This window comes from Rhinoderma darwinii, chromosome 3, assembly GCF_050947455.1.
Source record: "Rhinoderma darwinii isolate aRhiDar2 chromosome 3, aRhiDar2.hap1, whole genome shotgun sequence".
Lineage (NCBI taxonomy): Eukaryota > Metazoa > Chordata > Amphibia > Anura > Rhinodermatidae > Rhinoderma > Rhinoderma darwinii.
This window is the reverse complement of record NC_134689.1, coordinates 183761196-183788552: the sequence shown is the minus strand read 5'-3', so window position 1 is coordinate 183788552 and position 27357 is coordinate 183761196. Positions and strand designations below refer to the sequence as shown.

Sequence of the window (27357 nt, the reverse complement as noted above, 5' to 3'; positions counted from 1 at the left end):
AGTGAGACGTTAACTAAATGTAAAAATAAAAACCATTATATTGTTGTAATGTGAGGAAGCAAAAAACAAAAATGTCTTTCAACCCTAATGGTAAAAAATTGCTTGGCCTTTAAGGCCTTTAAACATATTCTCACTATTCCACATTTTGCAGTTTGTACTGCATGTAGATATAATCAACAAAAAGTTGATTTTACTTTTGTATTAATAATCTTGTACTAACTACCGTACATTATAGCCAAGTTGCATTCACAATATTGTTGTTTGCTAAAGGTAACTAAGCTAAGGCCCTGCTCACATCTTCATCGGGGCATTCTGTTGTTCTGCTCCGTCAGAGAAGCAGAACAGGGGAATCCCGGATGCAACGGTTCCGTTGCAACACGGACACCACGGCCAACATGACTCATTGATTTTAATGGGTTCTGTCGGCTTTTCGTCGGGGTGTCCGTAGTATTACAAGAAACAATAGCGCAGCATGCTGCTCTATTGTTTCCGTTAATCTCTGTCGGATCTGTGAAGGAGGCCCCTAACGGAGCCTCCAACGCATATGTGAACAGGCCCTTATTGTCAGACACATCCCTAAAAACTCCTATAATGCACCACGGCAGGACAGTTAGTTCTACATTCAACTACTAAATTGTCTTTGGTGTAAAGATGACACCAGAATGCAAATCACCAATGCAAGCTTTGTAGAAACATTTGCCCGCGTTTATTTTTCACTTTATGCCAGCTTAAAGTAATTAATTGCACAGGTTAAAAGTTGCATCTACAATTGAGGGAAATTTTGTCCCAAAATTTGCAGCATTTGTTTTGGTCTCATAAATCAATGGCAAAGATTAAAAAAGTTGCAAGTTAACGGCTGCTCATAAAAGGCGTAGAAAGAAATTCAAAGTCGGACAATTAGAAATGTACCAGAATTATTAGCACTGAAGTGGCTGTAACTCCAGATTAGTAGAATATAGTAATGTAATGTTTTTTAAAAAGTAGATTTTATATGTGAACTGTAAAATCATGTTCAAAGTTGAACATACACTTTAATACTGGACCACTGAGTAGTCCAAATTTATAATGGATCATTTAATAATTGAAAAAAACAAAACACATATTTCTCAATTTACTCAATGCTTCTCATTTTTCATGCACAGATGAGGCTCTAAAGTGACATGACTACAAAAAATTTATATTTTATGGCAGTTCTGGAAGTCCCAAGTGCCAGCCAATGCATGTACATTTCCTACTGATACCTAACTATTTGGGTTGGTGTCTATAGAAGCTTTTATAGTCTGGTTAGTGAGAAAGTCCGCCTGGCTCCTGGACTGGCTTAAAGAGGCTCTGTCACCAGATTTTGCAACCCCTATCTGCTATTGCAGCAGATAGGCGCTGCAATGTAGATTACAGTAACGTTTTTATTTTTAAAAAACGAGCATTTTTGGCCAAGTTATGACCATTTTTGTAGTTATGCAAATGAGGCTTGCAAAAGTACAAGTGGGTGTGTTTAAAAGTAAAAGTCCAAGTGGGCGTGTATTATGTGCGTACATCGGGGCGTTTTTAATACTTTCACTAGCTGGGCGCTCTGAAGAGAAGTAACATCCTCTTCTCTTCAGAACGCCCAGCTTCTGACAGTGCAGATCTGTGACGTCACTCACAGGTCCTGCATCGTGACGGCCACATCGGCACCAGAGGCTACAGTTGATTCTGCAGCAGCTTCGGCGTTTGCAGGTAAGTCGATGTAGCTACTTACCTGCAAACGCTGATGCTACTGCAGAATCAACTGTAGCCTCTGGTGCCGATGTGGCCGTCACGATGCAGGACCTGTGAGTGACGTCACAGATCTGCACTGTCAGAAGCTGGGCGTTCTGAAGAGAAGAGGATGATACTTCTCATCAGAATGCCCAGCTAGTGAAAGTATTAAAAACGCCCCGATGTACGCACATAATACACACCCACTTGGACTTTTACTTTTAAACACACCCACTTGGACTTTTGCAAGCCTCATTTGCATAACTACAAAAATGGTCATAACTTGGCCAAAAATGCTAGTTTTTTAAAAATAAAAACGTTACTGTAATCTACATTGCAGCGCCTATCTGCTGCAATAGCAGATAGGGGTTGCAAAATCTGGTGACAGAGCCTCTTTAAAGAGGCTCTGTCACCAGATTCTCAAATCCCTATCTCCTATTGCATGTGATCGGCGCTGCAATGTAGAGAACAGTAACTTTTTTTTTTTAAAAAACGTTCATTTTTGGCCAAGTTCTGAGCAATTTTATATATATGCAAATGAGCTTTGAAATGGACAACTGGGCGTGTTTTTATTTGTATGTCCACTTGGGCGTGTATTGTGTTTTTAACTGGGCGTGTTTACTTGTTTTACTAACTGGGCGTTGTGGAGAGAAGTGTATGAACCTGACGAATCAGTGACCAATCAGCATCATGCACTCTTCTCCATTTACACAGCAGCATTGTTCTTACTAGAACGATGTGCAGCCACATACACAAGTGTACTGATAATGAATACACATGACCTCCAGCCTGGACGTCATGTGTATTCAGAATCCTGACACTTCTGAATCCTTTCTGTGAGAATTCAGCAAGCCGCCTCGTAATCTCGCGAGATTACGAGGTAAACGAGATTTTGTTTCCCTTGCTGGAATCTCACAGAAAAGATTCAGAAGTGTCAGGATTCTGAATACACATGACGTCCAGGCTGGAGGTCATGTGTATTCATTATCAGGACACTTGTGTATGTGGCTGCACATCGTTCTAGTAAGAACGATGCTGCTGTGTAAATGAATGGAGAGGAGTGCATGATGCTGATTGGTCACTGATTCGTCAGCATCATACACTTCTCTCCACAACGCCCAGTTAGTAAAACAAGTAAACACGCCCAGTTAAAAACACAATACAAGCCCAGTTGGACATACGAATAAAAACACGCCCAGTTGTCCATTTCAAAGCTCATTTGCATATATATAAAATTGCTCATAACTTGGCCAAAAATGAACTTTTAAAAAAAAAACAAAACGTTACTGTTCTCTACATTGCAGCGCCGATCACATGCAATAGGAGATAGGGATTTGAGAATCTGGTGACAGAGCCTCTTTAACTGGCTTCTAAAGTCTATAAGATTTGGTTTAATACCAATTTTATGGTAGCAAATGAATTTAATTGGTAGGAATCAAAAGTTGCGCTATAGAATCTGTCATAAAACTGTCAAAAGTTATTTGTCATCTGATGACTGGCCCTAAAACACAGCACATGAGTAATTACTCCTTCGCATTCTTCAACTTTCTATAGTCCTTTTACAAAACCTAAATTTTCCCATCTCTTGACCACAGAAAGGTAACTTTCTTAGGCTATGTTCACACGGGGTATTTTGCCGAGTTTTTTGACGCGGAAACCGCGTCGCAAAACTCGGCAAAAACGGCCCGAAAATGCCTCCCATTGATTTCAATGGGAGGCGTCGGCGGCTTTTTCCCGCGAGCAGTAAAACTGCCTCGCGGGAAAAAGAAACGACATGCCCTATCTTCGGGCGCTTCCGCCTCTGACCTCCCATTGACTTCAATGGGAGGCAGAGAAAGCGTACTTCGCGCTGTTTTATGCCCGCGGCACTCAATGGCCGTGGGCGAAAAACGGCGCGAAAATCGGCGTGCAGGGAGAGGAAAATCTGTCTCAAAGTTCCAAACGGAATTTTGAGGCAGATATTCCTCCCCCAAAATACTCCGTGTGAACATAGCCTTAGACTAGATACATAATTTTAATCCTCTGCTTGAGGAATAGTTGTGAGAAGTAGCTGGTTTTCAGTGGGTGGAAGCTCTAATGACCCAAACCTCACCTCTACAAGTACACAAATATTTGGTGCGTGTGTTTTCCTCTTTTTTTTTTTTTTTTCTTTCTGTAATTTCTATGAAATCATTACTTGTTTCAGCACTTTTAACATTAAGGCTGTTCACACACTAAACAAAAAACGGCTGTAAAATACGGCGCTGTTTTCAAGGGAAAACAACGTTTTTGGAGCTGTTTTTCTATTGAGACAATGAAAAATGGCTCAAGAAGTGACATGTACTTTTTTTTTACGGGGCGTTTTTAAAAATGGCCGTGTAAAAAACGCCCCATGGGAATAGAACACTGTTTTTCCCATTGATATCAATGGGCAGATGTTTGGAGGCGTTCCGCCTCTGTATTTTTAGCCGTTTTTCGGGGCGTTTACGGCCCGAAAAACGGTTGAAAATAAGCTGTGTGAACATACCCTAACATTCTTTGACACAGCATATTGGTTTCTGATCCCTAGTGGATTTTGGGCTTCTGCTTTTTCTTTACTCAGGTTATTACCAGCTAAATATGTTCAAAGCAGCTCTGTGGCATCGTTTCCACCAAGAAAATAGCTACTAGTTCACCAGCGTCTCTTCTAACCCAGGCTATTGTTTATCATGAGCGGGTTATACAAAAGTGAGTGGTGGTGACAAGTGGCATAGTGGTTAACATACTTTATTTGGCCAAAGTATGTGAACACCTGATTATCACTCCTATATGAGCTTGTTGGGAATCTCATTACAAAAACATGAGCATTAATATGGATTTGGGCCCCCGTTTTGTGGCTATAACAGCCTCCACTCTTCTAGAAAGGCTTTCCCCAAGCTATTGGAGTGTGTCTGTGGGAATTTGTGCCCATTCAGCAAAAAGAGCATTTGTGAGGTAAGGCACTAATGTTGGACGAGAAGGTCTGGCTCACAATCTGAGTTTCAATGAATCCAGAAGGTGTTCAATTGTAGGCCAATAGAGTTCCTCCACACCAAACTCTTCACTTCATGTCTTTATGTACCTCACTTTGTGCACCAGGTCACAGTCATGCTGGAACAAAAAAAGGACCTTCCAAAAAGTTGAAAGCATAAAATTAGGGGTTTCCCATCAGGGACATTTATGGCAAATCCACAGGATATGACATAAATGTCAGATAGATGCGGGTCCCACCAATCTCTAAAACGGGGCCCCCTAAACCCCACACCTATCTCTAGAATTGGGCCCCCTAAACCCTGTTCTATCTTTCTCTGTTCCCACTGCGACGTATAATTTCTGACCATATAAGTAGAAAACAGCGTAGCTCGCTGAGCTACGCTGTTTCTCTAAATCCCATAGAAGTGAATGGCGGTTATGGAAGCAGCGTAGCGCGCAGTAGGTAGCATTCTCCTGGCATCCGCCAAGCCCAGATTAATCTATCAGACTGCTGGCTGAGCTTTCCTATATACTTCCACTTCACGATAATAGCACTTCGGGTATGTTCACAAAGGACGGATACGCTGAGTAAACGCACACTGCGTATCCACCCTGTGGAACAAGTGGCAAATTGTGGCAGTTTTTCAACCGGAATGTCCACTGTAGAAAACTGCACCTGAAGGAAAAATAAATAAAAAATCATACTTACGTAGCCATGGTGACACGTCCTGCAGCCTGGCCTCCTGGAATGACGTTTCATCCCATGTGACCACTGCAGCCTTTGATTGGCTGCAGATATCACATGGGATGCAACTTCATCCCAGGAGGCCGGCCTGGACGAAGAAAGACAGAAATCTGGGTAAGCATAAGATTTTTTTTCTCTGAGTTGCGTTTTTTCGTGGTGGAAACGCTGCTTTTTCACTACAAAAAAAAACCGCAACATCTATTTGTTTATTTTTGTGTATTTGGTTTTACCAAAAGTGAGCAGCATTTACGCAAATACAATTGGCATGCTGCAGATTAAAAAACGCACTGCAGCGGTGTCATCCCAGGAGGCCGGCCCTATGACGTCATCCAGGCCGGCTTCCTGGGATGACGTTTCATCCCATGTGACCTCTGCTACAGCCTGTGATTTGCTGCAGCGGTCACATGGCATGAAACATCATCCCAGGAGGCTAGCCTGGAGGAAGAAGCACAGACTTCTCGGTAAGTTTTTTTTTTTTTTTTTTTTCTGAGTTGCGTTGTTTTTTACAATGGAATCGCAACAACTGCTATTTGTTGCGGGTTTTACCTCCTCATTGAATTCAATGGAGGGGTGGGAAACCCGGAACAAATAAGCAGCGTTTACGCAAATACAATTGACATGCTGCGGATTTAAATTCCACACCGCTTGTCATTTTCTGAGCGTTTTTTACACTCTGCTTTTACGTAGCGTGTGGATGAGATTTGTTTAAATCTTATCCACTTTGCTGCTACTGTATTCTGCTGCGGATTCTCGGCAGCGAAATCCGTTGCGGAAAATCCACAGTATTTAAGCTACGTGTTAACTGACCCTGAGGGTATGTGCACACGTAGTGTTTTCAGCCGTTTTTCGGGCCGTAAAGGTCACGAAAAATGGCTGAAAAATCGTCAGAAGAACGCCTCATTGATTTCAATGGGAAAAATGGCGTTTTGCTCCGACGGGCGTTTTTTAGGCGGCCGTTTTTCAGGAGCTCTTTTCCCTTTAAAACAGTTCCGTATTTTCGGCCGTTTTTTGCTAAGCGTGTGAACATACACTAAGGGTATGTTCACACGCAGTGTTTTTAGGCGTATTTTGGGGCGTTTACGCCTTGAAAAACGCCTGAAAAGACGGAAGCTGAATGCCTACAAACATCTGCCCATTAAAATCAATGGGAAAAACAGCATTTAGTTCATACGGGGTGTCTTTTTACACCTCTGTTTTAAAACACGGAGTGTAAGGGTATGTTCACACGCACTAATTACGGACGTAATTCGGGCGTTTTTGCCCCGAATTACGTCCGAAAATAGCGCCTCAATAGCGCTGACAAACATCTGCCCATTGAAAGCAATGGGCAGACGTTTGTCTGTTCACACGAGGCGTATATTTACGCGCCGCTGTCAAATGACGGCGCGTAAATAGACGCCCGCGTCAAAGAAGTGACCTGTCATTCTTTGGCCGTAATTGGAGCCGTTATTCATTGACTCCAATGAATAGCAGCGCCAATTACGTCCGTAATGGACGCAGCGTTCAAGCGCCTGCACATGCCGTTACGGCTGAAATTACGGGGATGTTTTCAGGCTGAAACATCCCCGTAATTTCAGCTGTTACGGACGCCCTCGTGTGAACATACCCTTAAAAGACGCTACGTAAAAAGAAGTAGCATGCCACTTCTTGAGGCGTTTTTTGGAGCTGATTTTCCATTGAACACTATGGAAAAATGCCTCAAAAGAAGCTCAAAATTAAAAGAAGCTTCATTTTAAGCTTCAAAAATGCCTGAAAATCAGAGGCTGTTTTCTGTGAAAACCGTTCCGTATTTTCAGACGTTTTTTGCTAAGCGTGTGAACATACCCTAAGGCACCATGCACACGAACGTGCTTTTGCGGCCGCAATTCCCCCGAAAATCCACGGGAGAATTGCGGCCCCATTCATTCCTATGGGGCCATGCACACGACTGTGGTTTTCACGGCCCTGGAGCCCGGACCGCAGAAAGAACGGACAAGCTTTATTATGGCCATGTGCACGGCCGTTAATCCTTGGCCGGCCATCCCGGGAATCACAGCCGTGCACATGGCTACGGTCGTGTGCATGAGGCCTAACTGTTGACTGTCGCAGATCTGGATCAGCAAAATTGGCATCCTATGACCGTGCTAAAAGTTGCTAAACACTTCACGACCCATTCTACTACCAATCTTTGTATATATAAATTACATGGCGGTATGCTTAATTTGACTTTGCAATGTGTGTGGCTGAAACTCAATAATTAGGAGAGTTGTCCACAAACTTTTGGCCATATAGTGTAGGAGGGCAACGGCACTGGATGTGTAATGAGCCTAAGGCTAAGTTCACACTGCCATTACTATCGGTTTACCTCTCTTCCATCAGAGGAAGAGAGGATCGATACATTAAACAGAAAGCAACGGTTCCGTTAGAATTACCATTAATCCTTTTAGAAGTACCATTGATTTCAATGGTAATTCTTTTGTATCAGTTGCTTTCCGTTTGTCTCTGTTCGCTAGGTTTCCGTTTTTTTGAATGGTAACAAAAGTTTAGTATACCAAAATCGAGTTACTTGAATGACGGTACTATAATCAAACTGCAGCCACAGACTGTTTACAAAGCATTGTTATTTCATGATTCACAATATTTCTTTTTATGTAATTATTATTGTGGGGAAAACCAGATGACTTCATCCCCTTTATTTCCTGTAACAATACACTCTCCCTGTACAGTCATCATTTTGTAATTATCACGTGACCTCGAATCCTGGGCCAGGGAAGACGTTTGGGCAGTTAAAGGAAACAATGAAAACGAATAGTCATTTCCCTGCACTTAGAATTCCACAGTACAGTTCAATACTGTAGCTGTAGTTTCTTAAATATTCATATTTTCAGATTTACCTGCAACATAGTAGTATTGAGGAAACCGTTTTACAGCACAGTAAAAGTTGACATGCATTGACTGCAAATGCCCAGGAGATATAACAAATGCTCTTCCTTCAAGCATGAACATTGGGAGGATTTATTTTTCTAGCTTTCTATAGACAAATGCATATTTTCTCTAATGCGTGTCAAATATTAATGAAACTCTGTTTGGGTTATATATCTGAATCACTACAGCTTCATGTCTCCAGTGAAAGAGAAGTGTTTGGAAGGTTGGTGCCTGCTATTCTTGGGAACACAGCCAATATTTTAATATATATACAGAATGTGTAGATCTAGGGTTTGGTTTGTATCAGGAAGTGCATGCTATGCTGTGAATAATTGTGATGACTGCAGTGAATTGTCAATATTTAAACACCGGTTATAAAGGAAAGTCAACAAGCTGTTTCCTGATCTACTACTGCTGTGCTTACAGATGTAACATTTTCACTCTCCATGCTGTTTGCTACGGATTTAGGCTTCTTGTAAAGAAAAAAAATTTCAACACTGTTAACTTTGTATAACATGGGATTTTAATGCTAATATTTTGTGTAGTTACATCTGCGTCGGGACTTCGTTCATAGGTTCCGTCTGACCTTTCCGTAAGAGGAACCCATGAACGAAATCCAAACGGAAACCATAGGTTTCCGTTTGCATCACTATTGATTTCAATGGTGATGGATCCGGTGCAAATGGCTTGCGATTGTCACCGTTGTGCAAGGGTTCCGTCGTTTTGACAGAATGAATAGCGCAGTCTACTACTTCATTGATTCCATCAAAATGACGGAACCCTTACACAACGTTGACAAAGGGAAACCATTTGCATCGGATCCGTCACCATTGGAATCAATGTGGTTGCAAATGGAAACCTAAGGTTCCCGTTTGTATCAGTTTGGATTCCATTCATGGGTTCCCCTGACGAAAAGGTCAGACGGAAACCATGAATGGAGTCCCAACGCAGATGTAAACGAAGCTTAAAGAGACTCTATCACCACATTATAAGTGCCCTATCTCCTACATAAGGAGAAGGGCGCTGTAATGTAGGTGACAGTAATGCTTTTTATTTAGAAAAACAATCTATTTTTACCACTTTATGAGGGATTTTTATTTTTTATTTTTTTAGCTTTATGCTAATTAGTTTCTTAATGCCCAAGTGGGCGTGTTTTTTACTTTAGACCAAGCGGGCGTTGTACAGAGGAATGTATGACGCTGACCAATCAGCGTCATACACTTCTCTCCATTCATTTACACTGCAGATAGCGATATAGCTATATCGCTATGTGCAGCCACATAAACACACTATAACATTACTACAGTGTCATGACAATGAATATACATTACCTCCAGCCAGGATGTGATGTGTATTCAGAATCCTGACACTTCTGAATCTTTTATGTGAGATTTCCAGCAAGGCAAACGTAATCTCGTTTTAAATAACAGTTTACAGCGTAATCTCGCGAGATTACGTTTGCCTTGCTGGAAATCTCACAGAAAAGATTCAGAAGTGTCAGGATTCTGAATAAACATCACGTCCAGGCTGGTAGTGATGTATATTCATTGTCAGGACACTGCAGTAACGTTATAGTGTGTTTATGTGGCTGCACATAGCGATATAGCTATATCGCTATCTGCAGTGTAAATGAATGGGGAGAAGAGCATGACACTGATTGGTCAGCGTGATACACTCCTCTGTACAATGCCCACTTGGTCTAAAGTAAAAACACGCCCACTTGGGCATTAAGAAACTAATTAGCATAAAGCTAAAAATCGCTCATAAAGTGGTAAAAATGGTTCGTCAATGTCGGCTCTCCCTGTATGATTTTGTACTGCATTTTAATAGTCTGGGATATGATTTTCTGAACCTAAAAGGTATACTATAGGTTTAGGGAGGGCATGTTGTGCTACCCAGGTCATGCTTCTGTTGTGGAAATCTTTCTTCCTTTTGCACTGTGGCAGGTTGTTGTATTACGTGAGTATTGTATCAATGGGTCTTTATTATGGTGGCACTTTTGCAAGCTAGCCCTATAATGGCTGCAAGTTGGATAATTATTTTATTGCGGCAGTGGGGCTGACTCTGCCATGGAGGCAATGTGGCACCTACAAAATTAGTCAGGACTCGCAGAGTGCACCACATTTTAGTCAAACACTAAATAGTTATGTCTTCATCCACCTCCACATCCCGCTACCTCTAATGATGTAGCTAAATCATATGACGTGAGACAGAGCTCAACCCTCCTCCCTATTGCCCTAGGCATAAATCAATGCAGTGGCATTAGTTATTACCGGAAGCAGCACAGATCTAATGGCCACAGTGCAGTGTGATATGATATAAGTTGAGCATTTTGTTTGATATTATGACTGATCTTAGAACTAGTGGTTAGTCAGTTGAAATTTGTTAATGTTCGCAAACTTGACTTGCACTTGGCTTACAAATGTTTAGAAAAATTGGTCTAAGTTTTCCACTAACAAATAATGTTGGAGATTTATAAAACTAAGGCAAGGTATAAGTATATTTCAGTTCTCACACCTAATTTGGCATAATAAGCAGCTCCACTTTTCCCAATTTTGCTAATTCTCTGCCACTGTTTTGTTTAGAACTTGTCGGTCAGGAGTGCTTAATCAGCTGGGTTCATAATTACTTCTCTTTTTGATTTGTAGACAAAAGAATTTAATATGGAAAATTTGAGCAAGCCCGAACTGCGCTTTCTTTTAAGTATATTAGAAGGAGAGTTGGAAGCAAGGGACCTCGTGATAGAAGCCTTAAGGGTAAGTGTTATTTCTCATGCTATTTCTTGTTTTCAATAATACATTTTAATGAGAATATGGAGTACAACTATTGTAAAATGTTTTTTTATGTAATTCATCTCACATATGTTTTTTTCACAAGTGTAAAACTTTACAAATATTTATATTTCTAACACATTGATGCATGTAGACACTGTATGTTTGTGCACAATTGGCCACAGGGACAGGCAGCACTGGGCCCCGTTCAAAAACATTGTAAGAGCCCCCTGTTTTCCAACTTCAAATGTTTTTTGCAGCCAGAGACCTTACTGGAAAGAGCAGCTAAGTGGCAAAAAAAACTATTTAAAACAAGCAGCTGAGCGAGTGTGGGAGTGTGCATTGATTTCAAGTGTGCAGTGTCTTAAGTGTGACTTAAAGGGGCTCTGTCACCAGATTATAAATTCCCTATCTCCTACATAATCTGATCGGCGCTGTAATGTAGATAACAGTGGTTTTTATTTTGAAAAACGATCATTTTTGAGCAAGTTATGAGCAATTTTAGATTTATGCTAATTAGTTTCTTAATAGACAACTGGGCGTGTTTTTACTTTTTACCAACTGGGCGTTGTACAGAGGAGTGTATGATGCTGACCAATCAGTGACCAATCAGTGTCATACACTTCTCATTGTTACAATGTGATTGTGCAGTTAAAGAAGCTGGGCTGGAACAATGAGAAGTGTATGACGCTGATTGGTCACTGATTGGTCAGCGTCATACACTCCTCTGTACAACACCCAGTTGGTAAAAAGTAAAAACACGCCCAGTTGTCTATTAAGAAACTAATTAGCATAAATCTAAAATTGTTTATAACTTGGTCAAAAATTATCGTTTTTCAAAATAAAAACCACTGTTGTTATCTACATTACAGCGCCGATGAGATTATGTCGGAGATAGGCCACGTATAATCTGGTGACAGAGATTCTTTAAGATTCAGTGATTTTAGGTTGTCACTTTAGAAGAAATTGTTTCTAGGGGTGTTTAGTGTATTTTTTCCTCATACAATTGTATATTGATTAATTCTCCATTAGACACAATGAACTCCATTGCTGTCAACGCTACCCAGTGTACATCCTGTGCCATGTATGCTCTTCTTGGACAGCCGTTTGAGGGACCATTCTGCTGTGCAGGGTGTGTGAGAATTGCCCATTTAGAAGCCCACATTCTGGATCGAAGTGAGCAACTTTCAACACTGCGGGCAATGGACAACATGAAGATGAGTTTGCTGCTCTCTGAGCAAGCACTCACTGGGGCAGATGCAGGGGAGGATGGTAATAAAGAGGTCTAGGCTGTTGAAGCAGCTAGATTGGTAACAGTTAGGCTATGTTCACACGGAGTATTTTGCCGAGTTTTTTGACACAGAAACCGCGTCGCAAAACTCGGCAAAAACTGCCGAAAACGCCTCCCATTGATTTCAATGGGAGGCGTCGGCGTCTTTTTCCCGCGAGCAGTAAAACTGCCTCGCGGGAAAAAGAAGCGACATGCCCTATCTTCGGGCGTTTACGCCTCTGACCTCGCATTGACTTCAATGGGAGGCAGAGAAAGCGTATTTCACGGTGTTTTATGCCCGCGGCGCTCAATGGCCGCGGGCGAAAAATGGCGCGAAAATCGCCCGCAAAAATCGGCGTGCAGGGAGAGGAAAATCTGCCTCAAAGTTCCAAACGGAATTTTGAGGCAGATATTCCTCCTGCAAAATACTCCGTGTGAACATAGCCTTAGAAGGTAGGACTGATGAAAGTGTGTCAGGGAGGCTAGTCCGGATCTGGAACACCCCAACAAGTTTGCCATGTTGGCGAATGAAGGGGGCGTCAGGTCAGGGGTAGCACTGCTGCAGTTAGACACCTCCTCTAGCAACCAGGGGAATGTCTGCTCCCGTAAGAAGGGAAATGGGAGCATAGTATAGGCTAAACAGGTCCTGGAATTGGGAGACTACTATTAGGGGAACAGATAGGGCAAACTGTCACAAAGACCAGGAATACCGAACAGTTTGCTCTTTCGGGTTCGGCGGATCGGGTTGACATTATTGGGAGGGGCTGGTGAAGACCCAGCGGTCATGGTGCACATTAGCACAAATGACAAAGTTAGAGGTCGGTGGAAGGTCCTAAAACATTATTTCAGGGACTTGGATAACAAGCTCAGGTCAAGGACCTCAAATTTAGTATTTCCTGATTCCGTCAAAACAACGGAATCCTTTCACAACAGTGACAAACGGAAACCATTAGTAAAGTATCCGTTTGCCTTTCCGTTGAGGGGTTCCCCCGACAGAGAGCTCTGACGGAACCCCTCAATGGAAACACAACGCTGATGTGAACAGGCCCTGACATAACGGAAGCAGACGGATGCTAACGGATGCAATTAAAAATCCCATTGATTTCAATGGGATTTATAACAGGTTTGTATTTATCATTTATTTTAATATAAAAACGCATCAGAGTAACAGATTATATACTGTAAGTGTAAACAAAAGGGAAAAAAATGTTTTAGAAAAATAAACGAATAAAAGTTTTACGTAATAAAAACAATAATCGCCCTGTTGCCCTGATCAAGTCCTTTATAATTGGAAAAAATTAAAGAAAACTATACATAATGGGTACAGCCACGTTCGGAACTGCCTGAACTATAAACATATCCTGTTATTTTTACCGCACGGTACACACCTTAAAAGAATAAAATAAAAAACAATCACATTATTTCTTTTTTTGGTCACCTTTTCTAAAAAATATAGAATAAAAAGTGACCAAAAAGTCACAAGTACCCCAAAATTGTACCAATAAAAACTACAGTTCGTCACGCAAAAATCAAATCCTCCCACAGTGATATCAACTGAAAAAAAAAAAATGTTATACCTCTCAGAATTGGCCACACTAAAAAAAATAAAATATTTTTATTGTGGGAAAGCAGTAAAATGTAAAAAAAAACACAATATAAATTTGGTGTCGCTGTAATTGTATCGACCCGCAGAATAAAGTTAACATGTTGTTTATACTGCATGGTGAACACTGTAAAAAAACAAAACCGTACTAGAATTGCTGTTTTTTTTGTTTTTATGAATAGTAATAAAAAAAAGAAATCACATGTACCCCAAAATGGAACCAATAAAAATTACAGCTCGTTCCACAAAAAACAAGCCCTCGCACAGCTCCGTCTCAGACTGCAATGATGCAAATTTTCTAGGTTTAGCAGTTTTTCACTAAAACCCCCACATCATCATTTGCTACACCCCACAGATGGACCCCGAGGATGCAGCGCAGATGAGGAAACTTTAGGGCTTTGTGCTGCTTATAGGGCTAGTGAAAAAGTCAAAGATTAGGCAATACAGGAGCGCAGATATTTTGTACAACACCCCGGATTTACCACATAGCCATGTCCAATGGTACATAAAGCTGGCCGTGCACATCGTACAGATGGCATTGTATAGCGCTGACTTGCTTACCCGATGTGGATGTAATCAGGCCCTAATATTTGGAAACCAGGGAGGGCCCAAGCATGTTTACACCAAAATGTCAATGTGGAAGCGAGGCTGCCTTATTGTAGCAGGGCAACACTTTCTCAGCGAAGTTCCCCAAACTGGAAACCAGGGAAGGACCCAAAAAAAGTGCAGCGTGTGTTCCAAAAAGGGTATAAAAAAAGGACACCGTTTATTGGTGCGACACCTGCCCCAAAAAACCTGGCCTGTGCATAAAGGATTGCTTCAAAGCATACCACACCAATTCATGGATTATTGATTTCATTATTCATTCACCCCGTTATTACATCATTCTTTTATGCCCTGAGGCACTCTGCCTAGCTTTCATATGCCCCCACATTATAAGCCGAAATACCAGTAAAACCCCAAACAAAACTACCAAGCAAAATCTGCGCTCCAAAAGCCAAATGGTGCTAATTCCAAGCATGGTAGTGTGCCGAAACAGCAGTTCATGACCACATATGGGGTATTTCTTTGCTCTGCAGAACCCGCTTAACAATTTATGGGATGTGTTTCTCCAGTGGAACAAGCTGGGCAAAGCATATTAGGCACTGAAATAGCAAATCTGTGGAAAAATGGCAATTTTCAATCTGCATAATCTATTGTGCACTAATTTCTGCAAAACAGTTGAGGGGTGAAAATGCTCACAATTCCTCTGGATTAATTACTTGAGGGATGTAGTTTCCAAAATGGGGCAATTTTTCAGGGTTTCCACTGTACTGGTACCTCCGTGCAATGCAACATGGTGTCCGAAAACGAATCTTTTAAAATCTCCACTTCAAAAACCAAATTGCGCTCCTTCCCTTTTAGAGCCTTGCTGTGTGTCCAAATAGCTGTTTATGACCACCTATGAGGTATTGCCCTACTCTTGAGAAATTGTGTAACTAATTTTGGGGTGCCTTTTTCTTGAAAAATTTACAATTTTGAGCAAAAACTACATGTTATTGGAAAAAATTAATTTTCACAGCCTAATTCTAATAAAATCTATAAAACACCTGTGGGGTCAAAATGCTCACTACAACCCTAATTTAATTAATTGAGGGGTAAAGTCTCGAAAATAGGGTTACATCTGGAGAATTTCTACTGTACTAGTACTTCAGGAAGCTTTGCAAATGCGACATGTCGCCCAGAAATCAATTCAGCAAAATATGTGCTCAAAAAGCCAAATGGCAGTTTGCCATCACATTATTACTGTACTCGGAAGAAAATGCTTTACAAAGGTTGAGGTGTGTTTTTCCTATAGTACTTGTGAAAATTACCAATTTTGAGTTAGAACTACATCTCATTGGGAAAAAAGTTTTTTTTTATTTTTATCTCCCAGTTCTAATAAATTCAGCAAAAACCTGTGGGTTCAAAATTCTCAATATACCCCTAAATTAATTCCTCAAGGGGTGTAGTTTACCAAATGGAGTCACCTTTCATATGTTTTCACTGTACTGGTCGTCAGATGCTCTGCAAATGCAACATGGCACCCAGGAATCAATCTAGCAAAATTTGCACTCTAAAAGCCAAATGTTCTCCTTAGGGTATGTTCACACGGCCTATTTACGGACGTAAATCAGGCGTTTTTGCCCCGAATTACGTCCGAAAATAGCGCCTCAATAGCGTTGACAAACATCTGCCCATCGAAAGCAATGGGCAGACGTTTGTCTGTTCACACGAGGCGTATATTTACGCGCCGCTGTCAAATGACAGCGCGTAAATAGACGCCCGCGTCAAAGAAGTGACCTGTCACTTCTTTGGCCGTAATTGGAGCCGTTATTCATTGACTCCAATGAATAGCAGCACCAATTACGTCCGTAATTGACGCAGCGTTCAAGCGCCTGCACATGCCGTGACGGCTGAAATTACGGGGATGTTTTCAGGCTGAAACATCCCCGTAATTTCAGCCGTAACGGACGCCCTCGTGTGAACATACCCTTACATTCTCAGCCCTGCCATGTGCCCAGACAGCAGTTTATGACCACATATGGGGTATTTCCATACTTTTCTCCTTTATATGTTAAGAAAAGGAAAATGTTTTAGCTAAAGCTACGTCTTATTGGAAGTAAATGTAATGTTTCATTTTCACTAGCCAATTCTAATAAAATCTATGGAACACCTGTGGGGTCAAAATGCTCTAGATGAATTCCTTGAGGGGTATAGTTTCCAATATGGGGTCACTTTTGCGGGGTTTCCACAGTTTTGGCACCACAACACCTCTTCTAAGGTGACCAGGTGCCTAAAATATATTCTAATGAAAAGAAGCCCCAAAATCCACTAGGTGCTCCTTCACTACTGAGGCCTGTGTTTCAATCCATTAGCACACTAGGGCCACATGTGGGATATTTCTAAAAATAAACTACGCAGAATCTAGGCAATAAATATTAAGTTGTGCTTTTCTGTTAACATTTGCTGTGTTACAGAAAAAAATGGATTAAAATTTAATTTCTGCAAAATAAAAAAAAATATTTGTAAATTTCACCTCCACTTTGCCAAATGATGTTTTGAATACTTTGTGGGGTGCAGTTTTTACAATTGGGTGATTTATGGGGTATCCCAAAATATAGGCCTCTCAAAGCCACTTCAGAACTGAACCCAAAATATCCTTTTGAAATTTTCCTTTAAATGTGAGAAATTGCTGCTAAAATTATAAGCCTTGTAACGTGTTAGAAAAATAAAAGAACTTTCAAAAAATGATGCCAACATAAAGTAGACACATGGGATATGTCAATTAGTAACTATTTTGTGTGGTATTACGATCTGTCTTACAAGCAAATACATTTAAATTTAGAAAAATTCACAATTTTGGTGTTTTTCACAAATAAGCAATGAATTTATCGACCAAATTTTACCCCTGACATAAAGTACAATATGTCATGAGAAAACCGTCTCAGAATAGCTTGGATAGGTAAAAGCATTCCAGAGTTATTGCTACATAAATTGACACATGTCAGATTTGAAAAAATGGGGCTGGTCCTGAAGGCCAAAATAAGTTTGGTCCTGAAGGGGTTAAATAAGTCCTGTGAAAAATATATACCTTATGGGGATAAACCAGCTACAAACTGGATGAAACTGATGTGGTTAAATAAAACCGTAAGGGTCGCAATAAATTATAAAAAGAAAGAGTTCAAACTACTAAAGCAAGATGGTAGTGACGTGGCATTAAATAATTCTAAAGAAAAAAAATAAGTTAAAGGTAGCAAAGATTGAAACCGAGAGACTCGTTACCAAAGTAAGTAGAAATAACCCAAATTTTACAATTCTGCATTAAATGATAAAACACTGGGCAAAACCACCACTGAAAAAGATTTGGGGATATTGGTGGACAGTACATTTAACTTTAGCAACCAGTGCCAGGCAGCTGCTGCCAAGGCAAATAAAATCATGGGATGCATCAAAAGAGGTATAGATGCTCATGACAAGGAGATAGTTTTGCCTCTATACAGTCAGACCACATCTGGAATATTGTGTACAATTTTGGGCACCTGTGTATTAGAAGGACATGGTTGAACTAAAACGGGTGCCAAGAAGGGCGACCAAGGTAATTAAAGCAATGAGCGGATTGCAGTACCAAGAAAGGTTATCAAACTTGGGGCTATTCAGTTTAGAAAAAAAACTGCTTAGGGGCGATCTAATTACAATGTAAAAATATATAATTGGACAGTACAGAGATCGTTCCAATGATGTTTTTACACCTAGGCCTGTAACAAGGAAGAGAACATCCTCTACGTCGAGAGGAAAAAAGGTTTTACCACCATCACAGACGGGTATTTTTTACTGTGAGAGCAGTAAAACTATGGAACTCTTTGCCACAGGATGTTGTGATGGTTGTTTCTTTGAACAAGTTCATGAAGGGCCTTGATGCCTTTCTTGAAAAATATAATATTACAGGTTATGAGTAGCAGATTCTGGAGATGGGATGTTGACCCAGGGATTTATTCTGATTGCCATGTTTGGAGTCAGGGAGGAATTTTTACCCTAATGAGGAAATTGGCATCAACCTCATGGGGGTTTTGCCTTCCTCTGGATCAGCACTGTATGATTATAGGTTGGATTTGATGGACCTGCTCTTTTTTTTTTTTTTCAACCTTAACTATGTAACTAAAATGTGATGATAATGGGGTGCTAAACATAGAGCACTTCCGCCATACTCTACAGAGAATCCCTCATCTGTCTGCCAGTATATGGTATTTGTGAGCCATGGCTTCAGTAACCAATTCCCTTCTATGCAATATAATAGACTATAGGAACAGCTATTATTTTTATTTTTCCTAGGGGCTAGCGTAGTTTTGACAAATTTTTAATGAACTATTTTACTTCCTTAAATCCCAACCTGGACCTGTCTGCATTGCAGAGGCAGTTTGGGTGGTAAAACATTGTCAATATCGCTAGGGTTTCTTTCTTAGAATTGAATTTTTACTTGTATACAGTTGTTCTGGTGAGCCACTGGCATTTAGAGGACTTAAATCATCATATTATCTCATCCAGCCTGTCTTGTAATCTTCATTTAAAGGATTTTTTTTTAATGAGGGACATTTTTGACATCCACAGGATATGTCATAACTGTCAGATAGATGTTGGTCCCAGAGGGCACCATTTAGGTGCCGGACCCGCACCTATCTCTAGAACAGGGTCCCCTGAAACCCGTTCTAGCTTTTTGTGCTCACGCTGACTCCCGGACACTTAATAATTACATGGTCGGGAGTTACGAAAATAGTGTAACTCGCTGAGCTACGCTGTTTCCGTAAGCGCAATACTAAACGCCATGAAACGATGGAGATACAGAGAGCCAGATTGCAAAGCACTCCTGGGAGTTCAAGCATCAGGGGAGTCACGTGGGGCACGCTTCTGTCCATCTACACATAGCGCTATGAATACAGGGGAAGAGGGGTAAGTAAATGTGCCAGAAAGGGTGAATAAAAAAGTTCGGAACAGTGATTTGGGGTGCAAAAGACAAGTATAGCAAAATACTAGGGGTGTAGAACTTTTTTGGGGGTTTCATGGGATAATCCCTTTTACGTTTTCAAGCAAGTTATCTGCTGTATACCACATTGGATCTTTAATGTGATCAATGCATGTGGAGTTCCATAAAATTATTTTAAAATTTTCATGTGGAATTCTTTTCATTTACATAAATGGTTGTTGTAGAGAAGAGCTACTTTACTAGTTGACAATTTTTCTGCACATTTTGCAAACCATAAAATAAAAAATTTTCTACTCCAAAGCTGGATCTGGATGTACTGTATGTAATATATTTTTGCAACCATAATTTACTGCTCCAATTTGCAGCAATCCCTAAGGCTAAAGTAAGAGGAGAGTAGCTTGGGTATGATATTTTGGGTTGGCTGCACATTGTGAGCATACGTGATCCATTATACTACTTATAAAACAGTGTTAGAAAATTATGTTCTACCATTAAAATATATGCCAATGCATATTCAATTTTACTTCTAAAATGTACAAAAATGTCATGGAGATTACGCAAATGTGTGGAGCACATTCATTGTGAGGCACTTCTAGTTTTTTTTTTCGTGGCTTAGATGCAATATTTTGAAGACGGAAGTAAAAAGTAAGCGCTGAAATTAATTGGAGTTTAGTACTAACATATTTGGTCTAACTGATCCAGTTTTAGAGCTAGTATAATTTTATTTTTTTAAGCAGTTCTATACAACTTTGATATACCGTATGTTCAAGCACTTGTAGATGTGCTGGCTAGACGGTACCCAGAATTGTAGAAATGGAAATGCACTGTAAATGAATCTAAGTATAGAAATTCTTAGAGCTATTTTATATGTGTTACATAACCGCTATACTTTTATCTGAAATAAACCTAACAAGCCAATTGATGAATAATCTGAGAATGTACAGTTCTTGACCTGGCTCGCAGGCCTTATTGTGCCCAAGACATCTGCTTCTTCCTGTCCCTTGTTTGAGGCCAGCACGAGGCTATTAATAATCCAATACTTTTTTATTTTTTAATATACAAGACATTCACTCTGCAGGAAGCAATCTTTCAGGCACTTTGTACTAGTAAGAGAATATCTGCAGAGCAGCTACTTCCCGGGGGTTTTAGAATCCGAGCAGTTTGATGTTATTTGATCCTTTTTACAAGGCTGCCCTTGACTAAGGAAGAGTGTTCTTTTCCCCCTCCCAAATATACAACTGGGAATAGATCTGGGATTTTAATCTTCTTTTAGAAACTTTATTATCTTCGCCCTTTGAATCATTTCAGCTATGTCTGGAAAAGTTAAGACACTCTTCCTGATGAAAACCATTACTGTAGGACAGAGGAATTACAAACCATGCCTACTAAAGAGTCATTTTGGATTTCACAACTTATTTGTCACTATTTTGGGATCATCTAAAGCCACAGACAGTTTGTAAAGTATGATGACAAGCTCAAGTGGGCAATTTCCAGAGCTTAACACATGAAAATGCCCATGTCATGGATCAGAGCCAGTCCTACTCAAGTTTTTGCAGCAGTCTGGAAAGCCAAAGTTGAAATCACAATTAGTTGGAATTAAATTCAGTTAAAGTAATAAAATCGCTGCTTCTATCTAGTGTTGCAACTTCACTGGAAGTCCTCCCAGAGCGTTTTTATAAGGTTAAAACTCTGACCCGTCATTTTTACATTTGGAAGCTAAATATTCTAGAATAACAGGCGATTGCAGATTTAAAGTTGAATAAACTGTTAATGTTTTAATCGACGCTACAAGATTCTTAGATTGTTAGTTTACAATGTAAGCTGCCATGTAAGAGTTGCATCATTATAAGCAAAAACAAGGTTGTCTTCTTTTTGCTGCGTAGCAGAAGTGTGTTGACCTACATTTTTAAGACCTATGTTCCTTTAAAACCTGTGCCAAGAGGTAATTTGTGGCGGCACCCATTTTATTGACCTGTAATACATAACTTTGTATATTACATGACCTCTTTCAAATAGTTGTAACTGTACTTATACACTATAAGGTCAAATGTATGTGGATACCTGATCATCACACCTATATGAGTTTGTCAGACATCCCTTTCGAATACCATGGGTGTTGATATGGAGTTTGGCCTCCTTTTGCATCTATAACAGCATACAGACCCAGACCATTATCCTTTCTCCTCCAAATTTTACAGTAGGTACCATGCATTCTGGTAGGTAGCATCCACCAAACCCAGATTCATCCGTCAGATTGCCAGAAAGTAAAATGTGATTCATTGCTCCAGAGAACAAATTGCCACTGCTCCAGAGTCCAGTTGCGGACTGCTTTACACCACCACAGCTGACCCTTGGCATTGCACATGGTGATCTTAGGCTTGTGTGCAGCTACTTGACCATGGAAACCCATTTCATAAAGCTCCCGACGCACAGTCCTTGTGCTGATGTCAGTTCTAGAGGAGTTTTTAACTCTGTAGTGAGTGATGCAACAGAGAGGTGATTTCTATGCTCCATACACTTCAGCACTCGGCAGCTCCACTCTGTGAGTCTGCATGGTCTACTACTTTTTGACTTAGCTGTTGTTACTCCTAGACACATCAACTTCCCAAAAATAGCACTTACAGTTAACCAGAACAGATCTAGCACATGAGACCTTTCAAAAACTGACTTGTGTCATAGGTGGCATCTTATGACCCTGCCACATTTAAAGGAGTTATCCAGTCGCTAAAAATTGATTGGCAATAGCTGATGGGTCGGGGTCAGACTCCTGGGGCACCCGTCGATCAGCTGTTTTCAAGGGGGTGCGGCGCTCGTACGTCTGTTACATGCTATTAAACATGTTATTAAACATTTTGGACATTTTAGATTTCTTTAGAAATGTCATCATTAATCCACTAACATTTAGTGGATTGTGTTTCCTCTTAAGTAAGTGGTAAGCAAGTTAGGTTGTTAATACATACAGTACCTTCTGTTCACTTCATAAAACGTAACCCCTTCCCGACATTTAACGTATCCATACGCCAAAGTCGGGTAGGGGAAGTATGGAACGGGCTCACGGAGTGAACTCGCTCCATACGATGCCGATGTCGGCTGTTACAGCCGATACTTCAGAGTAACGAGCGGCTTGCACTTGATTGTGATCCCGCTCGTTTAACTCGTTAAATGCTGCGGTCAATACCGTCCGCAGCATTTAAATCGTTAGAAAGAAGGGGTGACCCCCTCTAACAGCTCATCGCGCCCCCTGCCATGCAATCGCACGCGCGGGGGGGGGGGGGGGCGATGGTTGCTATGGCTGCCTGGGGGCCTAATGAAGGTCCCCAGGTCCGCCATCTTTGTGCACCTATTAAGCCCAGGGCTTAATAGATGCCTGTCAGAGTCACGATATACTGCAATACATTAATATTGCAGTATATCGTGCAAGTGATCTAACGATCGCTGATTGAATTCCCCTAGGGGGACTAATAAAAAAAGTAAAAATTAGTTAAATAAAGTTTGTATTTTTGTGTAAAAAACAAAAACAAAAAAAAAACAATTTAAAGTTAAAAAAAAACCCATTTTGCCATTTCCCCCTAGAGCACAGTAAAAAAATAAATAAATAAACATAATTGGTGTAGTCGCATCCGTAAAAGTCTGAACTATTACAATATATCATTATTTAACCCGCATGGTGAACGCCGTAAAAAAAACAAAACACCAGAATCTTTTTTTTTTTTTTTTTGGTCACCTCATCTCATACAAAAAATGAAATAAAAAGTGATCAAACCATTGTATGTACATCAAAATGGTATTATTAAAAACTACAGCTTATCCCGCAAAAAATACGCCCTCATACCACTTAATCGACGGAAAAATAAAAAAGTTATGGCTCTCGGAATTTGGCGACGCAAAATAAATTTTCTTTTTTACACTTAGGTTTTTACTTGTAAAAGTAGTAAAATATAGAAAAAACTACATATTTGGTATTGCCGTAATCGTATTGACCCACAGAATAAAGTTAACATGTTGTTTTAATTGCACAGTGAATTCCGTAAAAACTACGCGCAAAAAACCAATGGAGGAGTCACTGTTTTTTTCATTTTCTACCCCACAAATAATTTTTTTCCCGTTTCCTAGTACATTATATGGCACAATAAATGGTGCTATGAAAAACTACAACTCGTTTTACAAAAATCAAGCCCTCAATGGACTATATCGACGGAAAAATGAAGAATTTATGGCTTCTGGAAGGTGGGGAGGAAGAAATGAAAATCTAAAAAAGGGCTGCGGCAGGAAGGGGTTAATGTAACACAATTATAGAATCAACTTTATTGACGAAGGGTCTTGTTACAGTAAGGTTCATGTTTATGTAGCTCCTGTTTCTTGAGTAGTTTGTGCAGGGCGTAACGCTGCAAAGAACCAGTTAGATATTGTCCTTGCTTCTGTAGGACCAAGATGCATTTTCAATTGGATTTGCTTTATTCTGGATGCTTCTTACCAAAGTCATCCTATAACATTGCTGAGATGCTTGTGAATGTCACTGATCTGCTTGTAAACATACCGCAGACAACTGGAAATGTCGCAGACAACTGGAAATGTCGGCTATATGTGCCTAGGATTTTCTTCTCATAAATAGCCCCTGGCATTACACTTGTCTGTATACATACTGTGTGTTGCTGATTATGTCTTTACCTTACTTAACCCCTTAATGACCGGGCATGTTTGTACCTTAATGACCAAGCCAGATTTGTCAAATCTGGTATGTCTGACTTTATCAGAGAATAACTCTGTGAAAGTTTTGAATATCCAAGTAATTCTGACATTGTTTTTTCGTCACATGTTGTACTTTATTTTAGTGGTAAAAGTAGACTGATACGATTTGCGGAAATTAATTAAAAAATAGAAAAATGGAAGAAATTTTGTAAAAATTACCATTTTCCCCTATTTTTAACTGCAATATGTCACATATGTACATACATACTGTACAATTTTTTTAATTAAATATATATTTCTATCTCTTTACTCTATTTTGGCAGCACTTTTGAAAAAATAAAATAAATTTTCAGCAATTTAGAGGACTTACAAATTGAATAATAATTTTATAAATTTTGAAGTACATTTTGTTTTCCTGCACCAAGCCAGGTTTTCAGAGGCTCATAGGTCTCAGAGTGATGGAAACCCCCACAAATGACCCCATTTAGAAAACTAGACCCCTTAAGGTATTTACCTAAGGGTATAGTAAGTATTTTGACCCCACAGTTTTTTGCTAAATTTAATACATAGCAGGTGAAAAAAAAAATAATTTCACTTTTTTTCATAAAAGTATCAGTTTGAAGACCAATTTCTTTGTAAAGCGACCATGAGAATGAAGAAACACACCACAAAATCTATCACGCTGTTTCTCCTGTTTTCATAAATACCCACATTGTGGCCCTAATGCGCTGCCTGGACACACGGCAGGACCCAAAAGGAAGGGAGCACCCGGAGGCTTTCAGGACTCATATTTTGCTTGAAAATGTTTTAGACCCCACTGTACATTTGGAGAGGCTTTGATCTGCCAGAACGATAGAAACTCCCCATAAACGACCCCATTTAGAAAACTAGACCCCATAAGGTATTTATTTAGGGGTATAGTAATTACTTTGACCCCACAGTTCTTTGCTAAATTTAATGCATATCAGGTGAAAAAAATAATAATTTCACTTTTTTCATAAAAGTATTTGTTTGAAGACCGATTTCTTTGTAAAGCGACCATGAAAATGAAGAAACACACCCCAAAATCTATCACCCTCTTTCTCCTGTTTTCAAAAATACCCACATTATGGCCCTAATGCGTTGTTTGGACACACGGCAGGGCCCCAAAGGAAGGGAACACCCGGAGGCTTTCAGGACTCATATTTTGCTTGAAAATGTTTTAGGCCCCAATGTACATTTGGAGAAGCTTTGAGCTGCCAGAATGATAGAAACTCCCCATAAACGACCCCATTTCGAAAACTAGACCCCTTAAGGTATTTATCTAGGGGTATAGTTAGCATTTTGACCACACAGGTTTTTCGCTAAATATATTGAAATTAGTCTCTAAGAATTAAAATGTACTTTTTTTCTGAAACAACATAGAAATTTTTATTATTTACAAGGAATAACGAAGAAAATGCACCCCAACATTTGTAAAGCAATGTCTCCCGATTACGACAATACCCCATATGTGGTAATAAACTGCTGTTTGGACCCACAGCAGGGCTCAGAAGGGAAGGAGCGCCATTTGGATTTATGATTTTGCTGGAATGGTTTTCGGTGCCATGTCGCATTTGCAATGCACTGGAGGGACCAAAACAGTGGAAACCCCCCAAAAGTGACCCCATTTTGGAAAGACCTTCAAGGAATTTTTCTAGGGGTATAGTGAGCATTTAGACCCCACGGGTCTTTTGCAGAGTTTATTAGAATTAGGGCGCGAAAATTAATATCAACATTTTTTCCACTAAAATGTTGCATTTTCTCATTTTCACAAGGGATAAAGGAGGAAAAAAACAACCATTTTTTTTATAAAGCAATTTCTCCCGAGTACGGAAATACCCCACATGTTGTCATACGTTTTTTCATTAGAAATGAGTTAACCCTTTCAGGACTGATCCATTTTTTGCTTTCATATTTTAGATTTTCACTCCCCGCTTTCCAAGAGCCATAACTTTTTTATTTTTCCATCAATAGAGTGGTGTGAAGGCTTATTTGTTGCGGGACAATCTGTAGTTTTCATTGGTACCATTTTGGGGTACATGCGATTTTTTTTTTTGATCACTTTTTATTCAGTTTTTTTGCAATCTTGAGCAAAAAACAGGAATTCTGACACCGTTTTTTAGGTTTTCTTTTTGCGGCGCTCACCGTACGCTATAAATGACATTTTTACTTCTGCGGGTTGGTACGATTACGGCGATACCATATGTATATAGGTTTGGTCCTTTTTTTTAGCGTTTGCGCAATAAAATGACTTATTTATAAAAAAAAAAATTTCTGTGTCACCATATTCTGAGAGCCATCATTTTTTAATTTTTTAGTCAAAAAAGCTGTGTAAGGGCTTGTTTTTTGTGGGACGGATAGAAGTTTTTATTGGTACTATTTTCGGGTACATGCGACTTTTTGATCACTTTTTATTCTTTATTTAGGGAGCGGTGGTGACCCCAAAAATTGTGATTCTGTCGTCGTTTTTATTGATTTTTTTTGGGGTGTTCATCGTGCGGGAAAAACAACATTATAGTTTTATAGTTGGGTTCGTTACGAACGCGGTGATACCAGATATGTGTACTTTTTTAACGTGTTCATTTTTTTTTCTATAATAAAAGTTTTATTATAGGAAAAAAAGCATTTAGTGTTTATAGAACTTATAACTTTTATTTTTACACTTTTTTGAAAACATTTTTATTACTTTTTTTTACTTTTTTCACTTGTCCCACTAGGGGACACTTAGTCTTGCAGCTTTGATCGCTGCTAGAGTACATTACACTACACACGTAGTGTGATGTACTCTAACTGTCATTGTGACGTGACTGTCACACTGACAGGAAGCAGAGGAGGAACGGCCGGAGGCTGTTCCTCCGAGGCTTCTGTGCATGGCAACCCGGAGGTCATTATCTGACCTCCGATTGCCGTGACAAGCATCGGTAGCCCCCACGATCACTTCGTGGGGGCTGCTGATGTGCTTCAAACCACTTAAATGCGGCGACGGCAATCCGTCGCCGCACTTAAGGGGTTAACTGCCGAAATCAGCGGCGATGGTCCGCTGTCCGGCAAGACTGATGTCTCAGCTGTCGGGGACAACTGTCAGCGCGGGTCTGTCACTCTGTGTTTACACAGAGTGACAGTTTGAAATGCGGACGAAAATGAACG

At 40.1% G+C, this 27357-nt stretch overlaps 1 protein-coding gene across 2 annotated transcripts in view; it reads left to right on the top strand.

The window, feature by feature from the left end:
• The window catches only part of CTTNBP2 (cortactin binding protein 2), a 160603-nt gene that overhangs the window by 10433 nt on the left and 122813 nt on the right, over positions 1-27357 (top strand). For both annotated transcript variants that reach the window (XM_075857131.1, XM_075857130.1), the window contains exon 2: positions 11005-11112. In XM_075857131.1, coding sequence (XP_075713246.1) covers positions 11020-11112 — 93 coding nt within the window. In that variant the 5' untranslated portion in view covers positions 11005-11019. The remainder of the gene's footprint in view (positions 1-11004; positions 11113-27357) is intronic.